General features: G+C 36.6%; 1 protein-coding gene across 1 annotated transcript; it reads right to left on the bottom strand.

Moving 5' to 3' along the window:
• Positions 1-13431: 13431 nt before the first annotated feature.
• Positions 13432-20576, bottom strand: LOC149833156 (HMG (high mobility group) box protein with ARID/BRIGHT DNA-binding domain-containing protein). The gene is made up of 6 exons (XM_090012733.1): positions 20295-20576; positions 19291-19369; positions 15282-15444; positions 15075-15194; positions 14185-14585; positions 13432-14088 (listed from the first exon to the last, which is right to left on the bottom strand). The coding sequence occupies exons 1-6, from the start codon at positions 20531-20533 to the stop codon at positions 13645-13647; spliced, it is 1446 nt and encodes a 481-aa protein (XP_089868859.1). The 5' UTR covers positions 20534-20576; the 3' UTR covers positions 13432-13644.
• Between the last annotated feature and the right edge of the window lie 1202 nt (positions 20577-21778).

Genomic DNA, 21778 nt, shown 5'->3' with positions numbered 1-21778 from the left:
CTTTGTTTTAGCAAAATTAACGACAGGTCAATCTAATTGTATTTCTTTTATTTTTTCTCAAATTTTTAATCTTTTTGAACAATTTCAATGTAGTTTTTGAGGAATTTATTTTTTCAATATAATCCGAGTCGTCTGAGTTGACTCGCCAAGTTGTTATGCCGAGTCACAATTTGGGCCTCAAACGTTTTTTTGCGGAACCATCAGGTGGGCTAAGCCCATGATTGCAGTCAAACTTTTTTTCAGTATGTATCATATACACCAAAAACATGTTTATGCTAGGTTCATGCATGCATGAGAGACAAAGCATATTTTTTTTTCTTTTGAGGGAAAAGATGTAGATGATATTGAAAAGGAAGTACAAAGTGTGGACGAGAGCTCCTCAGTAGATCAGGAAGTGGCTAGGCTTAGCCCCAATATGGAATCCAAGTTTTTTTTTTAAAGGCAAAATGGCACTAGGGTTTTAACCTGCAACGTCCCACCGCAGGGAGACGTGCACTGACAGCTCCGACCAACCACGCCGCGTTGGTGAGATCGGAAGCAAAGTTGCAAAAGAAAGTCTGATGCCCACACACCCATTCCTGTCCATCCGTAGGCCAGGCCATATGGATCACATTAAGGTTCAAGCCATACGCCCTGGACTAGACTTTTGGTCCTTAAGGGTATGTTTGATCGTTTGTCCAGGGTTGAACAAAATGAACAAAAAGAACATAACATTGGTTCTGTTCATTCCGTAACAACACTTCCAAGTCCAACATTTGTTTGAGCCGTGCTCAAATGCTATGTTTCAAATGTTCATTGTTTGATGATGATGTGCAGACAACTTTGACAGTCATGGATAATGGGTCGAATTACTTCGTTTTGTTTTGGATCGTATAACTTGATCCATCCACCATTTTACATGTTTTAACAAGTTTATTATAGTTTTTTGCTCGGATATGGATCCAATTATGAAATTATATCTAAAATCATGATTTTTTGCCCTAAATATAGATTTGGAATTAGATTTTTACCCAAAATATAAATTTTTGCCCCGAATATAGATCTCGAATGAGATTTTTGCCTCGAATATGAAATTTTGCTCCAAATAAGGATCTCAAATTGGAATTATGCCCCGAATATGGATATCGAATTGAATTTTTGGCCCAAATATGGATTTTTGTCTTGAATATGGATCTTGAATTGGATATTTGCCCTGAATAGATAAACATTCATATCCGTAGTTGTCAGATTCTATATTGGCCTATCTACCATTGAGGTAGTGGTTTCAGGTTATACAGCAAACTCCTTTATTTTTCATGGTTTCTCATGTTGTTTTCTTGCAAGGGAATCCTTGAAGACCAATGCCTTATACCATTTTTTATTATGCAGATGCCAATCATGCATAGAATACGCACATAGAGCTGCAGCATACAAGCATTCTATGTGGTTGAGTATTGTTGTTGACATTATTCTAGGAAGCATTGTTGGTCTGTCTTTGCTCACTCATGTTGATGTTGTTTGTACATGGTATTCGCTGCTGGTTCACACTGTTACAAATAATCTACTACGTTCAGGTTGTGTTTGGCTTATGGGTGTCCTTGCCGGTTTCAAACTTGACACTGAGTTGGCTGAAATGCTTTGAGTGATCTCACTGAATGTTAAGTCTGGTCTACTTTTTGGCTTCTTATGTGGCCTTTTCTTAGATATTTTACTATAGGTCTTTCAATCTCAGCTATGTCTTTTGGTATAACAGTCCCTGTGTCTGGACATGATATTTGTTGTGACATCCCATTTGTCCACACTAAAGTGAGAGTGAGGTGCACTAGAGTAACCATCCTCATCTGTGTCACATGCTTCATGATTTTCAATCTCTTCATGGCAGACAGAGCTCCAAAACTCCACAGATTGAAGGCCATAGGTTTTTCATCATCTTTTATGGCCTTGGAAGTCAACTCAAAGACGCTTGGTATGTAAGGTGCAAGCACCTCATAGTAGGTAGACGAGATAGAGACCAAGCACTCAAATGCATAGTCTTATTTCCACCTTCTTTGAAAGTGCAGTCTCACATATAACCTTCATTATGTAATTCCTCTCCATTTCATTTTCAAAATTTGTTTGCGCAAAATCCAGAGCTCAGGTTGTAGAGAGCCTGACATTGCTATTGGTGTCATTTTGGCTCATTCCTTGAATGACAGCAGTGAGAACATGATTAACCTGATTCTGTTCAAGGTCTTGAGGGAAAATTGTTGGCGTTTTCAACAAAATCATACACAGAAAGCATACCTGAAGATGCTATAGAGTGTGTGTGTGGCATTCTCCTCATCCAATCGACGCCCACGATGAGCCCAGGCCTTAGGTCAACGGTGAACAGAACCTGAAACCACTGAACCGAAAGTAAGTTAGGCAAAACTATTATTGTATGACAATGGTTTCTCATCATCCATTGAGTCAGTCACCCCTTTATATAGTGGAGAAAAAAGGGAAGGTATAGTGAATGTAGACAATCCACGTTCACGTAACCTCCTCTCTTATGACATTAACTGCCACTATCATGCCCACTACGCTTTTAATATCAAACCGGGTCACTTAATGGGTTGGACCAGATCCATATGACCAACATTCTCCTCTTTGACCCATTGACATTAAAGGTGCAATAAATCAAGATTTAAACCGTTATCTAGATTTAATTCTTTATGTGGGTTCACACACTACCTTTTATCATAAGGATGAATCATTATGAGTCATCGTGATTAACACTCCTTTATGAAATGTCATATTTTATGTTCTACACTACAATTCTCCTTTAGTGTTTTAGCATGTTTAAATTATCTTTATGAATAGGTTGGTCCCTTACCTATTCTATTAGTTCTTTAATATTGTTATTCTGTTATTCTCTCCGACTCATATGAGAGATCATTTATGTAAAATCAACAATATACAAAGTCATAGAGAATCAAATTCATATACACAAATGTGATCACATAATATATTGTCATACATCAAAAAGAATAAAAAAGACTCATCCCCTTTACATGTTGGGAATACAATCCCGGTGCTAACCCTTTACTAAGGAGATTCACAGTCATTTCTTTTATCCCAATTGTATCAATACATTTTGTGATCACATTTGTGTATATGAATTTGATCATCTATGACTTTGTATATCGTTGATTTTACATAAATGATCTCTCATATGGGTTAGAGAGAATAACCGAATAATAATATTAAAGGACCAATAGAATAGGTAAAAGATCAACCTATTTATAAAGAAAATTTCAACATGCTAAAGCACTGAAGGAAAATTGCAGTGTAGAACATGGAATATAACATTTCATAAAAGAGTGTTAATCTCCATGACTCATAATGATTCATTCTTGTGATAAAAGATAGCATGTAAACTCAAATAAAGAATTAAATCGAGATAACGGTTTAAACCTCGATTTAGTGCACCTTTAATGTCAATGAGTCAAATGAGAGAATGTTGGTCATATAAATCGGGTCCAACCCATTGAGTGACCCAGTTTGACATTAAAAGCTTAGTGGGCATGATAGTGACAGTTAATGCCATAAGGGAGGAGGTTACGGTACCTCATCTCCCTCCTCCACTATATAAAGGGGTGGTTGATTGTAATGGATGATGAAAAATCATTGTCATACAGTAATAGCCTTGCCTAGTCTACTTTCAGTTCAGTGGTTTCAGGTCATGCTTACCGTCGACCTAAAGCTTGGGCTCATCGTGAGCATCAACCGGATAAGGAGAATGTTGAACACCCGCATGCACACTCTACGACATCTTTATGAAAGCTTTTTGTGTATGCTTTTGCTGAAAACGCCAACATTGGGTTATGAGCCCACAACCCAATGTTAAGTCCGCACACAAAACAAAGCATACATGGAGAGCATACCTAAGGCGGCAACCAGATGATGGCTGGTGGTCGGTGCTAGTGGTTGGAATAGGATGAGCTTCTCTCCTCAGTCGGACTGCTGCCCTCCAATCAGGCTCTCGACTGAGGAGAGAAGCTCATCCCGTTCCAGCCATGAGCGCCAACCACCAGCTATCATTCGGTTCTTCAATGGCCACCATCTGGTTCTTTGATGGCCGCCTCAAGTACGCGCTCCATGTATGCTTTGTTTTGTGCACAGGCCCAACAAAAATTTCCTCAGGGACATAACCAAGGGTCTCTAAAGTTGCCTGCTTAAGCCAAGCAATAACATTTTCTTGCTGATTTGGACCGGGGGAGGTCATGTTAGCAAGAAGATGACCAATGAGCTCTGGCCACTCTTTCTTGGGAATCTCGATTGAAGCAATCTTTGCGATGACCTGTGAAGAAGTGTGTCTTGCTTCTTGGGCAGATAAGGCAAGTGTTCTCAATAGCATGTCCTTGATCTGCGACTTGAGCGAAGGATCAAGAGCAACCCATTTTTGCAGAAGCTCTTCCTTCCTGGCAGCCTCCTTTGTATCCAAGGAGTTCTTTAGAATCATACCTGCTAACCTTCAGATCTCCACAGGCTTTTCTTCATTAGAGAGCTCAAAGGATAGTGAAAGAAGGAAAAGTGGGAGGTTTTGCTCTTGGAACTGTTTCAGATTGTCTTTAGCAATCTTACGGAAGTTTTCATCACCAGATTGTGCATTCAACAGAGCCTGAGTGACCTCCAACGCCATTCTTATATGAAGCAAATAACAAAAAATCAATCTCTTTTACAATGGCATTAAGCACAGATTATGAAAACAGCAGTAACCAAAACATTAGATGAATTCAGGTACAACCAACAAAATGAAAGGAAAAGATTACCAACTTAGAAAATAAAATTTAAAAAAGAAATCACTCTCATCCTAGTCACATACACAAAATATGTAAATAAATAACAGGTAAGATTATCATAAATTAATCCATACAAACTCCATAAATAAAATCAGATTATTTCACCAAACTAGCCCTAATACAGAAAAATGCAGGAAAAAAGAAAAGCAATCCTTTTCTCAAACAGGAGGGAAGACGAACAACACCAAATTATGTCACACCCATAGATTGGAAAGCTGTATTCAATGAAGTTGTATTCATATGCATTCCCCAGACGGAGAAAAAAGATCTGCTTTTTATACGCACAAAATTGGCGAAGCATTTTCTTCAAACAAATGTACAACCAATAATAGACTGCATTCGCTTTCGCTATCACTCTAGTCGGTTCCTTTATCCAAACCACTACCCATGAGTCGCCGGCTCATATTTCAACAGATATGCATTAAAACGACAATATATCACCACAAAATAATACAAAAATGAGGGGGAAAAAAGTCCAATTCACTCACACAAACACAGTACAAATAAAAGTAAAAAAAAAAAAAAAAACATAGTTTCACATAAAACCAAGAGAAAAAAAACACCGTTTCCTCATCGAAAGAACCGATTCAATCATACCAACGTCATAAAATACTAAATTCCAGAAGAGAACACATGAAATCGATCAGGAAAAACTCCCAGTAAATAAAACCATCAAATTCCCAGAAAAAAAAATGAAAAGAGAAGAACTATCAAATGCATCCTTAACATAGAGAGAACGATTGAAAAGAAGAAAGGAAGAAGAAAACTTCACCTACAAATTCAAGCTACAAATACTCCAAAAAAAAGGAACAAAAATCGAAAATTAAACAAGATAAAGCAGAAAATTGATAGGACGATATCAAGAGAGAAGAAAGAATCTGAATACCTTCGATAGCGATCTCCCCCCGATAGAAGAAAGGAATCACGAGAGAGGAAGAGAGAGAAGGGGGGAGGATTTTATGAAAGAGGGGTTTCGTAGGGAGGAACCACTGGAGTCTAGGCTGAGAGAGGGAGAGAGCGTCGAGGTGAAAGGAGAGAGTGGGAGAGATGAGAGAGCGTTGAGATGAGAGGAGAGAGTGAGAGAGACGGAAGATGGGAGGGCGCTCCCGTCGAGGTTTTTTTGTTTTTTAGGCTAAACGTTCTTCCTGTGTGCCTGTTCATTTTGTAACAGGAGGTGGGGTGGAACGTTAATTACATTAAAAGTGGGATGCGGCGGACGGTGTTCCGCGCGTCCTCCCGTCCCATGTTTGTTAAAAAACATGCGTAAATTGGCATTTGCGTTCAGCGCGACTCGCGGAACGCACCATCAAACATGCTCTAAAGGTACGATTGAATCACTGTTTTCAGCCACCGATCAACGGGATGCGGCGTCCATTAGTCTAGGTAGTACTGGAATGCCTTGGAGAAGTCGCTCCTCCACTTTACGATGGGCGCTTGTGCCGTGGCGTCACCCGAAGATCTCTCCATCAAAACCCCCTCTCTCGTTTCCCTCAAATCCAAGACGAAAGGGATACGGTAGAATCGTAGACGAAACGCAGAGAAGCGGTTCCCGACGGTCTTACGGGGTAATTCTCCATCAAATACTTGGAAAAGTTTTCGAGAAGCCAACAAAGATTTAGGGCTCCATCAAAAGCTAGAGTTTATATTACAGTCTCGCCCAATTAGGATTTAAAGGGCGATCCAAAGAAGAAGAGGGGACTCAGAGACGAAGAATCAATCAGACAAACGGCGGATAACGGTGAGTCGTGTGATGGGAGATGGAGGGAGCGAATTTGAGCTGCTCTTTTTTTTGTTTCATTAATTAGGGTTTCTTCTTCTTCATCATTCTTCCCCCATCAATCAACGGACATTTGTTGGATTTAGAACACAAAAAGAATAGACCAATGTGTGTTCCATTCTGTTTGTTCATTTCGTCCAATCTTGGACAAGCCATCAAACATACCCTAAGTATCATGGTGCTTTTCATTCCGAACACACCACCAAGTGGCGCAGATCCACCACCTCCAAGCTATAACAACCACCTCTTAAAATGCTTCAGCATGTTGGACAAAAAATCACAGCAAACTTCAAAGGTGTGCCTGTTGTGATTTTAAGCTCGGTGCCCAAGATCAAAATAGGTCAAATTTAGTATTCACGTGATTAGAGAACACAACAATCACAATAAAAAACAATAATAAATAAATAATTACAAGACGAGGGTTTTAAGTGGGTCCACAAAAATCATTTACATTCATTGAAAGAATATTGAGTTTTTATTAATATAATCAATCATTGTTATAAAAAAAACAAAACAAAACTACAAACGAGAACAACTACACCTATCTTTTAACCCACCAAAAGGATCGATGCAGCCTAACACTTTCTCTCATTCATCAAGAAGAAGAAGTCATATTATCTTTCACTTCTCTCAAAATTAAAAAAAAAAGCATCAAACACCAGAAAATCACCTAAGAAGACAAAATCACCATCCTTCTCTCTTATATTTCTTAGTGAGAACACCAAAAAATAGATACCATCACTTTTTCTTCTTCAAGCTAATAACTACCTCTCCATATTTTCTCAAAGAAAGCACACCTTCTATTTATAATTCTAAAAAGTAGTCATTATCTATAAAAAAAAACCTCATGTGATACTTATTTAAGATATTTTAAGAGGAGAGACCTTTGGAGGGGGAGGGGGCATTTCACCGATCTCATTTTTTATCACATTCTTTTATTTTTATTTATTATGAAAATTAAGAGAGAGCAAAAAGGTGGTTACACGTTTTTGGGGTTACTGAAAAAAAATTACATGTCATTTAAGTAACATTTTTTTTTTGAAAAAACTCTATGGAGAAGGGCAAAGAAATTAATTTTTAATTGCACTATTACAACACTTAGTGAGAACGTCAATTTAAGAAAAATAATATCTTTTCCACCTAGTGCCCCTGCTTTTATAATATGTAAGAATGTTTCTTTTGATTTGGGTAATGATTTTGCATATCTGATCTTGTAGGGCTCCCCCACCTTTTTTTATCTAATTGGATCTTGGAGGTGCTGACCGTATCCAAGGTAGCTGGGTAACTAGTAAGTTGGATCCAAATGTAAGCCATTTCAAATCTATTTGAATGTAAACATGCAGAATCGGGCCCATAAGGGTTCCTCTCATCTAATAAGGTTGTTTTGTGAATGTCATCAAGTTGAAGAGATATCACATGTTCAAAACCCACAAGTTATCTCTTGCCGTAAAGTTGAAGCTGGGTGTACTTTTCTGTGTATAAGGAAAACCTTTTGGGTTTTTCTATTGTGGTCGATGATTAGGAGAGAGAGAATCTCCAAAAACCAATTTCATGAGCTTTTGTGATTGAATCTAAGATTCATCCGATGATGTCCCAACCCCAGTGGATGCTCCACCACGAATTGGATCATCATTTAATCTTAATTAATCAGCAATTCATTTAATCTTGGGCAAATTATTATGTCATTTATATTTGGACACACCTAAATCATGACTAAAAATGAAATCAATATGCTTAATCCCTAGATTGGTGAAAAAAGTTAATTACCATACCATTTAATTAATTAAAACAAGAAAGATCATTTTTTCTGCGAAGCCAAATGTTGAAAAGGAAAAAGTAAAACTTCTAACATAATATTCAACCATAATAAAATAACTAAAATATCCTTAAAAAAAACATTTTTTTTAAATGCATGTTTAACTTTTTGGGCATTATAGGTCATTTGAACTCGAAGGAAAATAAAAAAGTCAAACACTTTTAAAAAAATAACTTTATCAATAGAAAAAATTTCAAATACCCCCAAACATTTTGGCCTAATTCATCGTTTTAGACTTTGCAAATGCCCACCACAGATTTTACTTGGGTTAATCAAATGACCCCAATCATAAACTAACATTGGGTTGTTCTTGGGTTAACCTAATTCATGCTTTGAAGTTACCATTTTACCCTCATAACTAGAAAAATAAAATTACTAGTACTCTAGAAGGATGAGCAAAATAACTTTGATCGTGTAGGGCAGTCAATTGAATGTATTTAGCAAAAAAATTATTGCCTACAATTATACTTGAACCGTTGACTTAACAAAAACGACAACTCTAACCACTATATGAATCTTGTTAAGTATTTTCTAAAAAAAATTATATATTTAGATTGTGATAAGCCAATCAACCCAACAATTACTTGACCCATTGTAACGCAATTGGGTCTATTTGATTCCTCAATAGTTGATTCGATAAATATATGAACACAAACTAAATGCATTTTCATTTGATCCAAAAGCCGATGTGGTTATATACAGTTGCCAAAGTTTTACTAATTCAAGAATCTAGATCAATTAGCTATTGCTATTATGGTAACTATGTGAGTTTTAAGGTTTTCATTTGGATATGACAACTTAGTCCACTTAATTTTAAGCCTATATAGATTTGGAAAAAGTGGTAGTTGTCTAGCATTTTTTTAGCCTATCGTGAGCTTATCACCAGTAAATAAGGGTTTTGGGTTGTTTTTTGCAAATATGACCTTTCAAATGTGTTTGGCATGGTTGATTTGCTAGAAAATAATACTTGGATAATGTTTTTTTATTAAAAAACATGATTTTTTAAGCATTGATTGTTTTTGAAAATTATAGACCGTGGATTTTTAAATCATATAAAACCTAACTACATACCATAATCAGAAGATTCAAGAGTCTATTCCTATAAAATTAGGCATGTAGATCACATATGTATAATCAGTTTTAGTGGGCCGAGTAATTGTTGGGTTGATTGGCTTATTACAATATCAATATATAATTTTTTTTTGAAAAATAATTAATAACGAGCTTCATGGTGTAGTGGTTTTTTGTTAGGAATGTCAATACTTAAAGTATTATGGTAGGCAACAAATTTTTTGGTAAATATGTTCAGTTGACATCCCTACACACAGTCAAACTTACTTTGTTCATCCTTCAAGATAAGGGTAAACTAGTAATTTTATTTTCATAGTTATACGAGTAAAATACTAACTTTACAACATGAGTTAGGTTAACCCAAGAACAACCCAACATTAGTTTATAATTGGGGTCATTTAATTAATCTAAGTAAAAACTTTGGTGAGCATTTACAAAGTTTGGAATATTTGGTGTGGGATGAATTAGGCCAAAACTTTTGGGGGTATTTGAAAAGTTTCTCTTATGAATATATTAAAGTTATTTTTTTATCTTAAAAATAATCATGCATTTTAAAAATGTCATTCATTTAAAGGTATTTTAGTAAGACCGGATCCATCTAATGTTAAATACCATTAGTTTAATATTAGGCTAACATATTATAGGATTTATATTTGGTACAATCGATTATACTTGCAATCTAGTTTGAATCTCACTATGCCAGTTGTTTTGACACAATCTAACCACATAGACATGTTCAACATGTTTGATTTAGTAGGAATCAACTATTGGATCATATGTTTTGATGAGTAGGGAAAAAATCGAATAGAATATTATTGTTGATTTTTTGATAACTGAAAAAACTAGAGTAGAGTAGACTAGAATATGAGAACCAAAATATGAGAACTAGAAATATGGGCATTTGAAACACTTTTTTGCAAATCCAACCATGTGGATGTGTTGAGCATGGTGAATTTGCTAAGAATCAACCATTGGATAGTGTATTTTTGATAAAAAAAAATGTGATTTTTGAATGCTTAAATATTTATGAAGATTATGAGACATTGATTTTAAAGCCTTAAAAAATCTAATTTATACATCAAAATCAGATGATTTAAGCGTGGGTTCTTATAAAACCAAGCATGTAGATCACATCCTCATGGTTAGACTCAAGAGAAAAAAATAAAAAATTCATGAAAATCACAGTTCACACATTAGTTCTCATATTTTAGTAACTATATATATAGACAATTTCTCTCTATTTAAGTTTCACAAGAAGAATTTTCTTATATTTCAATTAAAACAATTAGAAAATGTTTTTAATAAAATAGATTTAGTTAAATTTGTCCCAGGGTAACTTATATGTGGATGAACTTTATACATGATAAAAAAATCTGTGAAAACATCTCTTGTTTTTTAATTGGCATGAGAAAAAATCTTGAAAAAATTATGTTGTGTTCAGTCGCTAGGATAAAAAAAATGGCAAAAAACTTTTGTGTTGATCAATCCAATGATATATATAGGAAAACTGAAATATATAAACCAACAAAATATGTAAACTAGTACTAACCGAGATTTTCATAGATTTTTTGCAAATCTAACCCTACAGATGCATGATGCATGATGCATGATGCATTTGGAGTGGTCCATTTGCTTGGAATTGACTATCCGATCATCTTAATCGACTATATATCTATATATATAAACCAGTTAATGTGTTCTTCATAGTTTATTTAGTGAAAAACATGTATTAAAGTAGTCTTTTTTTATAGTATTAATCTAATCTTTTATGTTTGGATTTGTATTTAAAATAATTAAAAATAAACAGGTCACATTTCCCTAAAAACTTGATGAAATAAATGATAAATGCATCTGCATGCATAAATTAAGCAAAAACCCTATGTAATTAGGTTCTTTACAGGTGTCAGACATAAAGTGTTTTGGGAGCCTCTCTCTCTCACATACACACTATAATATCTCTTGCCACTACCAACCTCCTTTTAAGAATAAAACCCAAGTTTTTCTCTTACGATGTGCCGAAATAGTGATTTCCTTAAAAAGTTTGTGATATAACATAATAAACTTATAAACTTAGCTATTTATCGGATCTGACCCATATCCATCCCAAGTACAGGTACAGTTAAATTGAAGGACCACACGCTTTTGGAGGATGATTGCCTTTTGCAGCTGATCAGATGTGGAGAAATAAACATACACATTATTGAGTCGAACCACCACCCACTTACCTACTTAGAGATATAAAAGAGCTAAGCATGCAATGTCAGTTGCTAGCTAGGGAATCAACATATCCCAGGTGACTAAAAAAAGAAAAAATATATATTATGCGATAACACATTTATTTTATTTTTATTTAAAAAAAATATACACTCTGGGCGTGTTTGATGCAATGGCTAGGAATGTCAATCGATTGGGTTTTATCCTATATCCGACTCAATTCAATTCCATTTAGTTGCATTTGGCAAGCCAAAGCCATATCCTGCTATAATCGGATGGAGATATGGTTTTGATTTTTTTGCTTTCCAATCCAACAAATATATGAATTTGAGGAATATCCAAATCTGTTTACATGCAAAAAGCAAATCTGGTATGACCCTTTCGTCATCAGAATCTGAATCCAAATCCAAATCCAAATCCAAATCAGTTTTCCCCACATACCATTAGTTGGATATGGTATTGGTCACACCTAATACAAATCCAAACTGTTTACATCTCTAGCAGCGGCTGTTGTCCAGGACTTGCATCCTCGCTTTTGGGAGAAAATGGCCCAGCAGAGGCTGCTTTCATCCTGGGAGCGAGGTATCACAAACACAGGACAACCAGCCTGCAAGGATGGCATTGTCCCACATTTCTAACGCCCCCTTAAGGAGGCATTTGCTCAAGGGTTTCTGCGGAGCCTTATTCCGGGGGGAGGTTCTTTCGACGGAAAAAGGGAGGGCAGTGTTTGCATTGCCACAGTGGGGCACACAGAAAAGCAACGTTTTTCGCACCCTTAAGCTCCACTTGAATACCAGGGATCTCTAATGCATGTATTGAATTTGGCATGGGACCAATGCTGAAATTCAAAGTGAAATGAACACTAAATCTTAGATCAACACCCCTCCCCCCCCCCCCCAAAATGAGAATCTGAAGTTCATTTTTTGATTCATGAATCTACGGCGCAAGGGAGGATTTTTGGGCCACAGATTCATGCATCTCAAGAGCACGGATCTTAACTACATGGTTTTGAGATCTGAGTATTCAAACACACCCTAACAGTTCCTGCATAAAGAGATTTACGTGTGTGCTAATGTTGATTAGACTTCAAAAGGTCTTGCATGAACCATAGCAGCTATAATGTGCATGTGCCCACATGAACTCGTCAAATTATGTTACCAAGAATCAGAATAGTTATTGGTTCTTTTGACACCTTAGGCCTGTTTTTTTTTTTAACTTTACTCCGAGAGACCGCCATCAGGAACATAGATCTAGTCACGCTGGCTCAGCCTGCCGTACTTACAATCTCTGTCCTGGCAGTGAAAACTCTGAGAGCTTACCCATCACCCCCAGGGAGTTGCCAAGCTTCAGCTTGTGCAGGGATTGACGGCCATAGGATTTGAACCGAGACCACCTGCCTAGGCCCCATCCCACCACGCCAAACCCCTTGGGGGCCTGCTTTTTACTGATACAAGTTTATGCAAAGAAAAATGAGCCAATTTTTCACAAGATGCAATCAATACAGAGAGAATCCTTCCATCTCCTAGAAGCAGCCCTCTCTAATAGGCCCTAGGGAGCATGAATGCGTGCAACACGCATGTGGTGCAATGTGTGTGTTGGTTGTTCACGAAATTGATGCTAACAGTGTATTTTCAGCTATAACCTGCAATATACAGTCTTTCTTATGCATGAGATAAATAAAGAAAAACTAGGCAATCGAAAACAAAAACCAAGAACTAGATTCAAGAAAGGACAATAAAAAGATGAGAAAATAGACAGAAAGAAAGTAGCTTCTTTGTTGAAAATTCATCAATCTCTTCAGGGCTACATGAAAAAACATCTCAAGTTGAATATAACTTGCTACACTAAGAGCCAGCTTCAAGAGAAACCTGATTACTTTACAAATAAAAGGAACAAAATGGTGAACTGTGAACTGTAAAAGGTTAGTATTGTTCCGTTCAGCAGAAGCACAAAATTGTACCTCCCTAAGCCTCTTCTTCATCCTCTTCCTCACCTGATGATTCCTCCCCTGAACTTGAACCTGCCACCTCGCTTTCCTCAGCAATATCATCAGCCATTGAATCATCATTGGTTCTCTGCCGGAATTCAAAAGCCTCTTTGACAGCTACACTTGAAATCTTCTTTCTAGAATCCTCATCCAAGATCACAGGCTCCTCTCCCTTCGTTTCGCCAGGACCAACTCCATTTCTCGGAGTTCCAGGGTCCCCAATCTCACCCAAATTGCATTCTGCTCCAACCAACTGCCCATGGCAGATGTCCTTGATCTCAGCTGGATCCTGCATGGCAGGTCGCTGATGAATTGGTTGTGCATTGGTTATGACCGGACTTGATAGTTTCAGCCTCTCTCTGTATTCCTCCATTTCACTTCGGTATCTCTCCTTATCCTTGACTCCTCTTTCCTGATATACCTGCAAATAGAAACAGCAGCGAAATCAGATGAAAATTACTAAACAAAGAGGAGCCTGAATTTCACAATGAGCATAAATTTTCATCATTTTCATTACCGCCTTCTCTTCCTCAGTCAGCTTGTTCCATAGCTCACCAATCATCCTGCTGATTTCTCTATCCTTCCCTGGATAGAGTGGCTTCAGTCTAGCATGCTGTTCAGCAAAGAAAAAGTTGTAACCACTCCTGTTTGGCTTAGGATGAGAAGGATCTCTCTTCCTCATTTCTGTCTTCTTTCTGCGCCGGCGCCTTCTGGTCCCACCTGATGCAGTAGCATCAATACGACCAGTGGCTGCAAACCCAGAATTCTGATTCAACACCTGTGATCCTGGATATTCAGTTGTATGATATAGCACTCCTTTGAGCTTCTCTGAACCGGCCATTACGGTGACAAAGTACCCATGTTCAAATTTTCCATCGATTACTCCCACCACAGGATAATTCATTGATGATGGACTCACTGTTAATTGGAGAAGAACTTATCACACACTTCAAATTTGTAGAACAGTAAAGCAGAAAGTAAACTGTCATTGGTAGTGATACAGACATAGGTTCACTGTTTTGTATACCATCCAAACAGCTGCCCATAGATGCATTAATTTGAATAGATCCATTTTATGCTTGGGCAGCAAGATTGATGTTATTCACAAAATTAGACGATTTTTTTTCATATACTGAAGGATGCTCAAAGCATATAAGATGACAACAATGTTTCGTATACTATCCAAACAGCTGCCCATGTGAACAAATATTTTCTTTTATGCATGTGTACGCAAAATGAATGCTCGAGTGCATGAATAAGACACTAGACTTCGTTATTCAAGCTATCCAAAATAACACACAACTAATATAAATTTGAATTTGTTAGGGTAAACAAAGTTGAACTTGTTAACATCAGCCATAATGCAGATAATTAACACCCCACAGAGAGAGAGAGAGAGGTGCATACATCCAGTCGGTGTTTCACTGGTACTTTTTCTCCTCTTCTGAGCTGGTGCTTGCACTTCCTGCTGGCCAGATTCAAGTACCCTTTTCATGGAGGCATTGGGAGACTGTACTGGCAACACAGCTGGAATTACAAAAACAAGAAAACTCATAAATAATTTCGGGAAACAATTAAGACAGAGATAATATAAAAGATGTTATTGGTACAAACCAGTTGGAGGCAGAGTCCACCCTTCAGCCTTGAAGAAATAAATCTGCTCATAATGATGAAGCAATGAACAATAGTACTTGCGTAGGACAAAGGATGCATTAGTAGCTGTAGACGGAAAGTTGAATACTGCCGTTATATCCTTCCATCTTCTATCTTTGATTACCTGCCATAGATTAAGCAAAATTAACACTTTATTAATCCATGGTGATTTGGGGGTGTAAGTGACCATACGTGAAGAGGTAGTGATTCACTACTGTGAATAACAAGTGAAAAAAAGGAACGGCCGGCTTATTTCATGTGAGCCATCAGAGCACAATCAGGGAACCAACAGAAAATCCTGAGGGGACCTTTGGAAAAGCATCTAAAACTTGTAGGTTGCACAAAATTTCTGGGAACTTTTTTTCTATCTGGACTTCGTAATCAGGAAATTACTTTCCATGTGTGAATGGTACATACTGGTAGTTCAATTAATCAAAACTAAATTGAAGCCAAGAAGTAACAAGAAAGTAAATACTGCTGGTTCCATTAGTAAAATTATATTTGGAGGAGTTCAGGAGGAGCAAAAAAGACATCGCCACAAATAAAATCAACATATCAAGATGCATCAGGAAAATCTATAAATTCCATCAAAAACAAAATCAAACTGCAATAACTAATAAACAACATTAGTGTAAAAAAACTTAGCTTTTTTACTACAAGAGGTTTCTTTCCAATAAATAGCCAACTAAATTTTCAGAACAGCCAAGTCAGAGCCACAGATAAGAACTGAATCCAATTGGCAATGTCAAAACAGAGCACATCAATGTTTGATACAGTCTTCCAGAGTTGGAGACTGCAAACCAACAAAATTAGAAATAGAGAAAATGCAGATACATGTATACAAATGCACATGCACATTCATGCAGTCATATCCACCTTCCTTACAAGTTTGACTAGGATAAAAAAACAATGCAGTTTTGAAATTAGATAAGTTTGCACATAGTCCATTTATCAGAAGCTAACTCAGCAAGCTTGCTGGAGATTTTCCTCTACCAAAACATTTTTGCAGTTTGAAATTGTCATGATAAATTGATCGCAAGTTAAAATCTGCCTGAGGCACAAACATGGGTACAGGGAAGAACATGAATAAGATCGATACCACAAGTTAGACAATATTAGGGCACAGTGACACAACCGTACATCTCTCTCTCTCTCTCACACACACACACACACGTTCCTCTTTAGTTTAGCTGTCCATATTTTGAATTCCTCAATCTGAGAAAAGGAAAGAAAAAAAATTGTTCATTTTCTTGAGGTTTAGCATAGCTTCTTCCTCCTCCTTGCTCTCTCCATCTCTCCTCTTCTCTTGCTTTCATATATTACTCCACGTCATGACAAAAGGGTTGTTCAATCATCTAGTTTATAACTGGTGACTTATCTTTCAAACTTCGTTGTGTTTGACACTTGGTACCCATGTCGGACACCAACACTCATATCACTAAGTACCATGGTGTGCATAACGCTTTCAGGCACCACCCATGCCATGTGATTTCTCCAATCGTTGTATCCAGCTTACGATTGATTGCCCATAACACGTCTGTGCTTCACCACCTTCCTCAGTTGGAGATGTGGCCTCCCAAACACATCTGTCTAGGACCATCAATTTTCAAATCAAATAGTACTTTGCACTTTTCCTTTGTAACCCCAATGAATACACAAAAATCAGAGAGACAAATTCTTTCCTCTTGCTATGTATTATCAAAGATCCACAAGGAGCAAGATTGGTACCTCTTGTGTGAAAAATGTTGTCAAGAAAATGTTCTCCCCATGAAATTACCAAGAGAACATTTAGCCTCCATAGCAAAATTCAACATAAAGGAGTAAAACAATACAGAAAAGGGAAATTTTACACAAGTTTTGACTTATAATGTCAAAACAATCCCATGCGAACATTAGGTTATTCTTCGTATTTCACTCTCTTGGAAAAATTTCAACAAAAACATCATACAAGGTAGAGAATAGGATTCATAGCCACTGTCCAGTCATTAAGTACAAAGTCTTAAAAAATAAATATGGTGCATGCTTCAATAAGGTATACTAATATACACATCTTCCTGAAGATTAGTTCGAAGCACTTAAGTATACAGGATAACCAATGGAGGCATATTACATCCTTTAGAGTGCAATTTGGAATTATATGGTCCATTGGGAGGCAAGAAGAAACAGAAACAATAAAGTCTTTATGAAGTGCTATTTTTTTTTAAGAGTGCATGGAAAAGTAATTGAGTTCCTATCCCCTTCTCTCTTGGATACTAGTTTAAGCGATGAAAGATGCAATACTCATAACTCCATATTCCAAACAAGTATTCAAATAGAAGCACTACATTAATCTTCTATGGTCTTAGATATATAGGGAAAACAAATTCACTTCATCTATGGACTTCAGAGAAATAAGACAGAAATAATCATTGATGAAAGTCAAAATATATACTCTAATGTTAGAGTAACTATGGAAGTATCCCAAACATTAGAAATACTAATATTAAATGGTGTAAAACTCAGAACCATTAGACTGAAACAAATGTTACAAATCTTTTATTGTGCTTTACTTACCCTCCCCTCTGCTAGACATCACATTAGAAACCTACCTTACTCTAAGATGCACCATATAAAATTACAAGGTTTGCACCTAATGAGGGAAGATGCACTAATAGATGAGTGTAACTCCATTAATTATCTTCTGATAACTTGAGACCTTCAACTGAAGATGGAACCCTCTCTTCCTTGATCTCAAAGTTCCTCGTGCCTTCAGGTCTCGAAAATCAAAATGAGTCAGATGTGATAATACTATTGAAGACCAGTTTTCCTCTGTCTCGCCACCCTCTCTTTCCCACCAGATGTGAACCAAATTTGTAACAAATACCAGCTGAGATCATCAGACTTTCAGATACAAGTTACAACATTCATTGTTTTTTTCTTCTCATCTACAAATTTTCATCTTCCTCACAAGATGAATTTTCTCATAAAACTAAAAAACCTATGTTTTAACCTTAATCTTCTTTTTGTATTTTCATTAAAAATAGCCTCCTCAACTGCTACTTTCTCTACCCATTTTTATCTCCCTCTCATCTTTTGCTTGTTTTCTCCTGTTCTTTTCTTGGTGGATCCTCCACACGTCTATCTTTCATTATCTCTTCCTCTCGTCTTCCTATACCTAGTTCAATAATGCACAAACCATCTAGGAATTGGAAAAAGCAACACCCAATCAAAACATTGTTTGGAGTCCAACAAATGTGCCATAAAGCTACTCAGAAACTCTGATAAAACACCAAGTGATGGTGATTCCTTTAGCTTAGCACTACTGAACCATGAAAAATACACGGCCACTGTATATGGTCCCACATTCCTAGAATCTGAAATAGTAGAAGTACTTAGACTGAGAAAAATAACATGTTATATTGCATCATAAAGCTAGCAGATCCATCTACTTCCCATGATATATCCAAGCCCATGTCAGCTTTAAATGCGACTGCAGATGAAGAAAGACTTCAAAAATTCTCCAAGGCCTTACCAAGAAGTTGGATCCGAATATCAATTATAAACATTATCACATGAATACAGATGCAGACTGGGATATGATACAATAATGTATGAAAAGTAAGATATAGAGGCAAGTTTGTTTAATTAATTACTTAATTTTAACAATTAGCAAAAGATCTACTCATTCTATTAAACATATAGCATAGTTCGTATCAAGGCAAAAATTACCAAGAAGTCAGGATAATGAAACACTTAAAAGTAACCATGACACAAGATCATAAAACACCGTACATGAGGTCATGAACACTGAGTACCATGTCTAATACATATTGGACCATGTCCATGTTGAACCAGCAAGAAGTAACAATTATATGGTGAAAGACATAGGAATAACTATGAACCAAAAGTCAATACGCATTACAACTGCAATAAATGAAATCAGAAAAAGATTATTTTGTTGAATTTTCATATATGTATTCTCCAGCATTACCCTTTCAAGACCACCTCGAGAAGTAACCTCCACAAAAAGCCGATGCAGATCTAGCTCCTTCCCTCCTATTGTAGGTATCCTACAGGCAAGGAAGGATCTTTTAAGTCCAAAATTAACAACCACTGAAGACTGACAAGTTATCTCGGTCAACAATACAAATCAGAATGTAATCATTCACAAATTCTCCAAGGAGACACTGGAAACAGTCCACAAAATGGAAGCATAGTTATGCAAAGACACTAAATCCTAATATCAGATGCAGATAAAATATTTGCAAGAGCAAATCAGTGCAGCACAGGTAATAGAATAACAAATGGGAAATGAAATAATAGCTCATCATGTAATGAATCAGTGGAGAGGCAATACCAGTTCACAACAAGATATGACAATATTCAAAGAGAAATGTGGCATCATACCAGTATAATCCTGATCTTTTCCAGGGCAACACAAATAATGGCTATTCCATTGAAGAAACAGTACATGTTCAATACAAAAAAATCCCAGAACTATCATCTCAAGATAGACTTCCAAACCAAAATCAATCTAAACGCCTAGGCCCACCCAGCCCCACCCAAAAAAGAAGAAGAAAGAAAATGGAAAAATGCAGATAATGATGATTATGTTCATTATAGTGAACAAATATAGCTGATTATAATGAGGATGGTAAACTACCAAATCAAAGAAACGTTTTGATCCATGGCAAGAATGGTCTGATGGTGGTTGTGGTGCCAGTGTCGGTGAATTAACTGATCAAAGAGAAACCAGTTACCAAATCACAATGACATATTGGTAAAGGCTTACAAAATCAAAGAGTCCATATCAACAATCAGAATAACATATGGAGTCATGCAAGAAATGAATCAACAAAATAAAAGAGTTACATATACATATATTTGAATACACACAAAGAATATAGTGCATCAATTATGATGTGCTTATGGACCAATGAGTTAAATGTCCTAAAACATACAGTGAAGGAGAAAAGAACCTAAAAAAAGACTTACATGAACTTTGTGCGCATTGAACTATGGAGCTTCTCAAGAGTCTCCATGAATAGCTTCGGGTTTGCTATAAGTTCTTCATATGTAGCAAGTGGGGGTGGGTAGGCTTTGAAGGTGGACTCAGCCTGTCTCAAAGGCAATGGGTCATAGCATGGTTGATTACCATCAACACATGCGGAAGAAGAGACTATAGCCAATTGGGTCCCACCCTCAGACCCTCTTCCTTCGTTGTCGGCCTTCATTAGATATGGGGCTCAGTAGTGTTGGAGCTCCCTGCCCCACAAACTGCCCAAACAAACTGCTTCCAATATTTGTCTTGCATACAGATCTTGTATTCTGAAAAACACCAAAAACAACGAAAAAAATCTAAGCATTAAAATAGAGAGAAAAAAAGTATGAATGAAAAATACATTGTTTTAAAGGGTGAAAGAAAAAAAAAAAACTACCAAAGAATACAAACAACAAAAACTAACATTCATAAGCCCAACTTCATTCGAAAACCTATGAAACCTTGCATTTCCATGTCAAGAAACATATGGAAAGCGCAGTACTCATCAAAAGACCCCACAAACCCCAATAGGTATTCATATTTTGACACAAATCTAATGAAAACCCAACAAGGATCCATCTCTATTCTCAATATCAGGAAACCTCAATACGTCTGCCTACTAGTACGGTCTCTCTCTCTAAAATATTCAAGGCCCACAAAAATACAACTAGCAGACAAACCCAACAAAACTCATTCTCATTCCATCACTGTTCCATAGATACTACAGTTGCTTGACTGACAGACACCCATCAATCAATCCAACCCCGCCCCCCACAAAAAGAAGAAAAGAAAAAGTGAGATTTCAAACTCTACCTTGCGAGGGGATTTCAAAAAGAGGGAACACCACTATTATTCTTATTGTTATTAACAGTAACATATTAAAAGAGAAATGAAACTCATTCCCTTTAACCCATGATTACCAGAAAAAAGAAGAATGGTGGTGGCAATCATATATAAAATAATCCAAGAAACTTCTTCTTTCACTTTTGAATAAGAAAAATAAATGAAGAAGAGAAAGAGATATTAACAAACAGTATACTACCAACTAACCTTTTCCAATATATTGGGTATATCATAAGAAGCATAAAAACATTTATATATTTGATTTGATGGTTGAGGAACCCTAAAAATGGTTGGAAGAATGGTGGGGTTGTGCCTTTGATACCTTTTGTAAACTTTTCTTTTGGTTTTTGTATGATAAAATATATAATAAAAAAACGGATGGTGAGGTTTATGGGTGTGGTATAAACGTGTCCAAATATGTCATTGTGATTCCCGCTTAAGACGGCACCTCCTCTAAACGATAAGCAACATAGGGGCGACGTGGTGATAGCGCATTCTTTTGTGGAATTATATGCATTTTAGACCTAGTCTTTTCGCCCTTGATAACCATATGTCACGTATTCTTTTGAAAGTTTATATCAGCTCTAAATTTGGG

The sequence above is a fragment of the Nuphar pumila genome, chromosome 7 (assembly GCF_984573655.1).
Source record: "Nuphar pumila chromosome 7, dmNupPumi1.hap1.1, whole genome shotgun sequence".
Lineage (NCBI taxonomy): Eukaryota > Viridiplantae > Streptophyta > Magnoliopsida > Nymphaeales > Nymphaeaceae > Nuphar > Nuphar pumila.
This window is presented reverse-complemented; position numbering and strand designations above follow the sequence as displayed.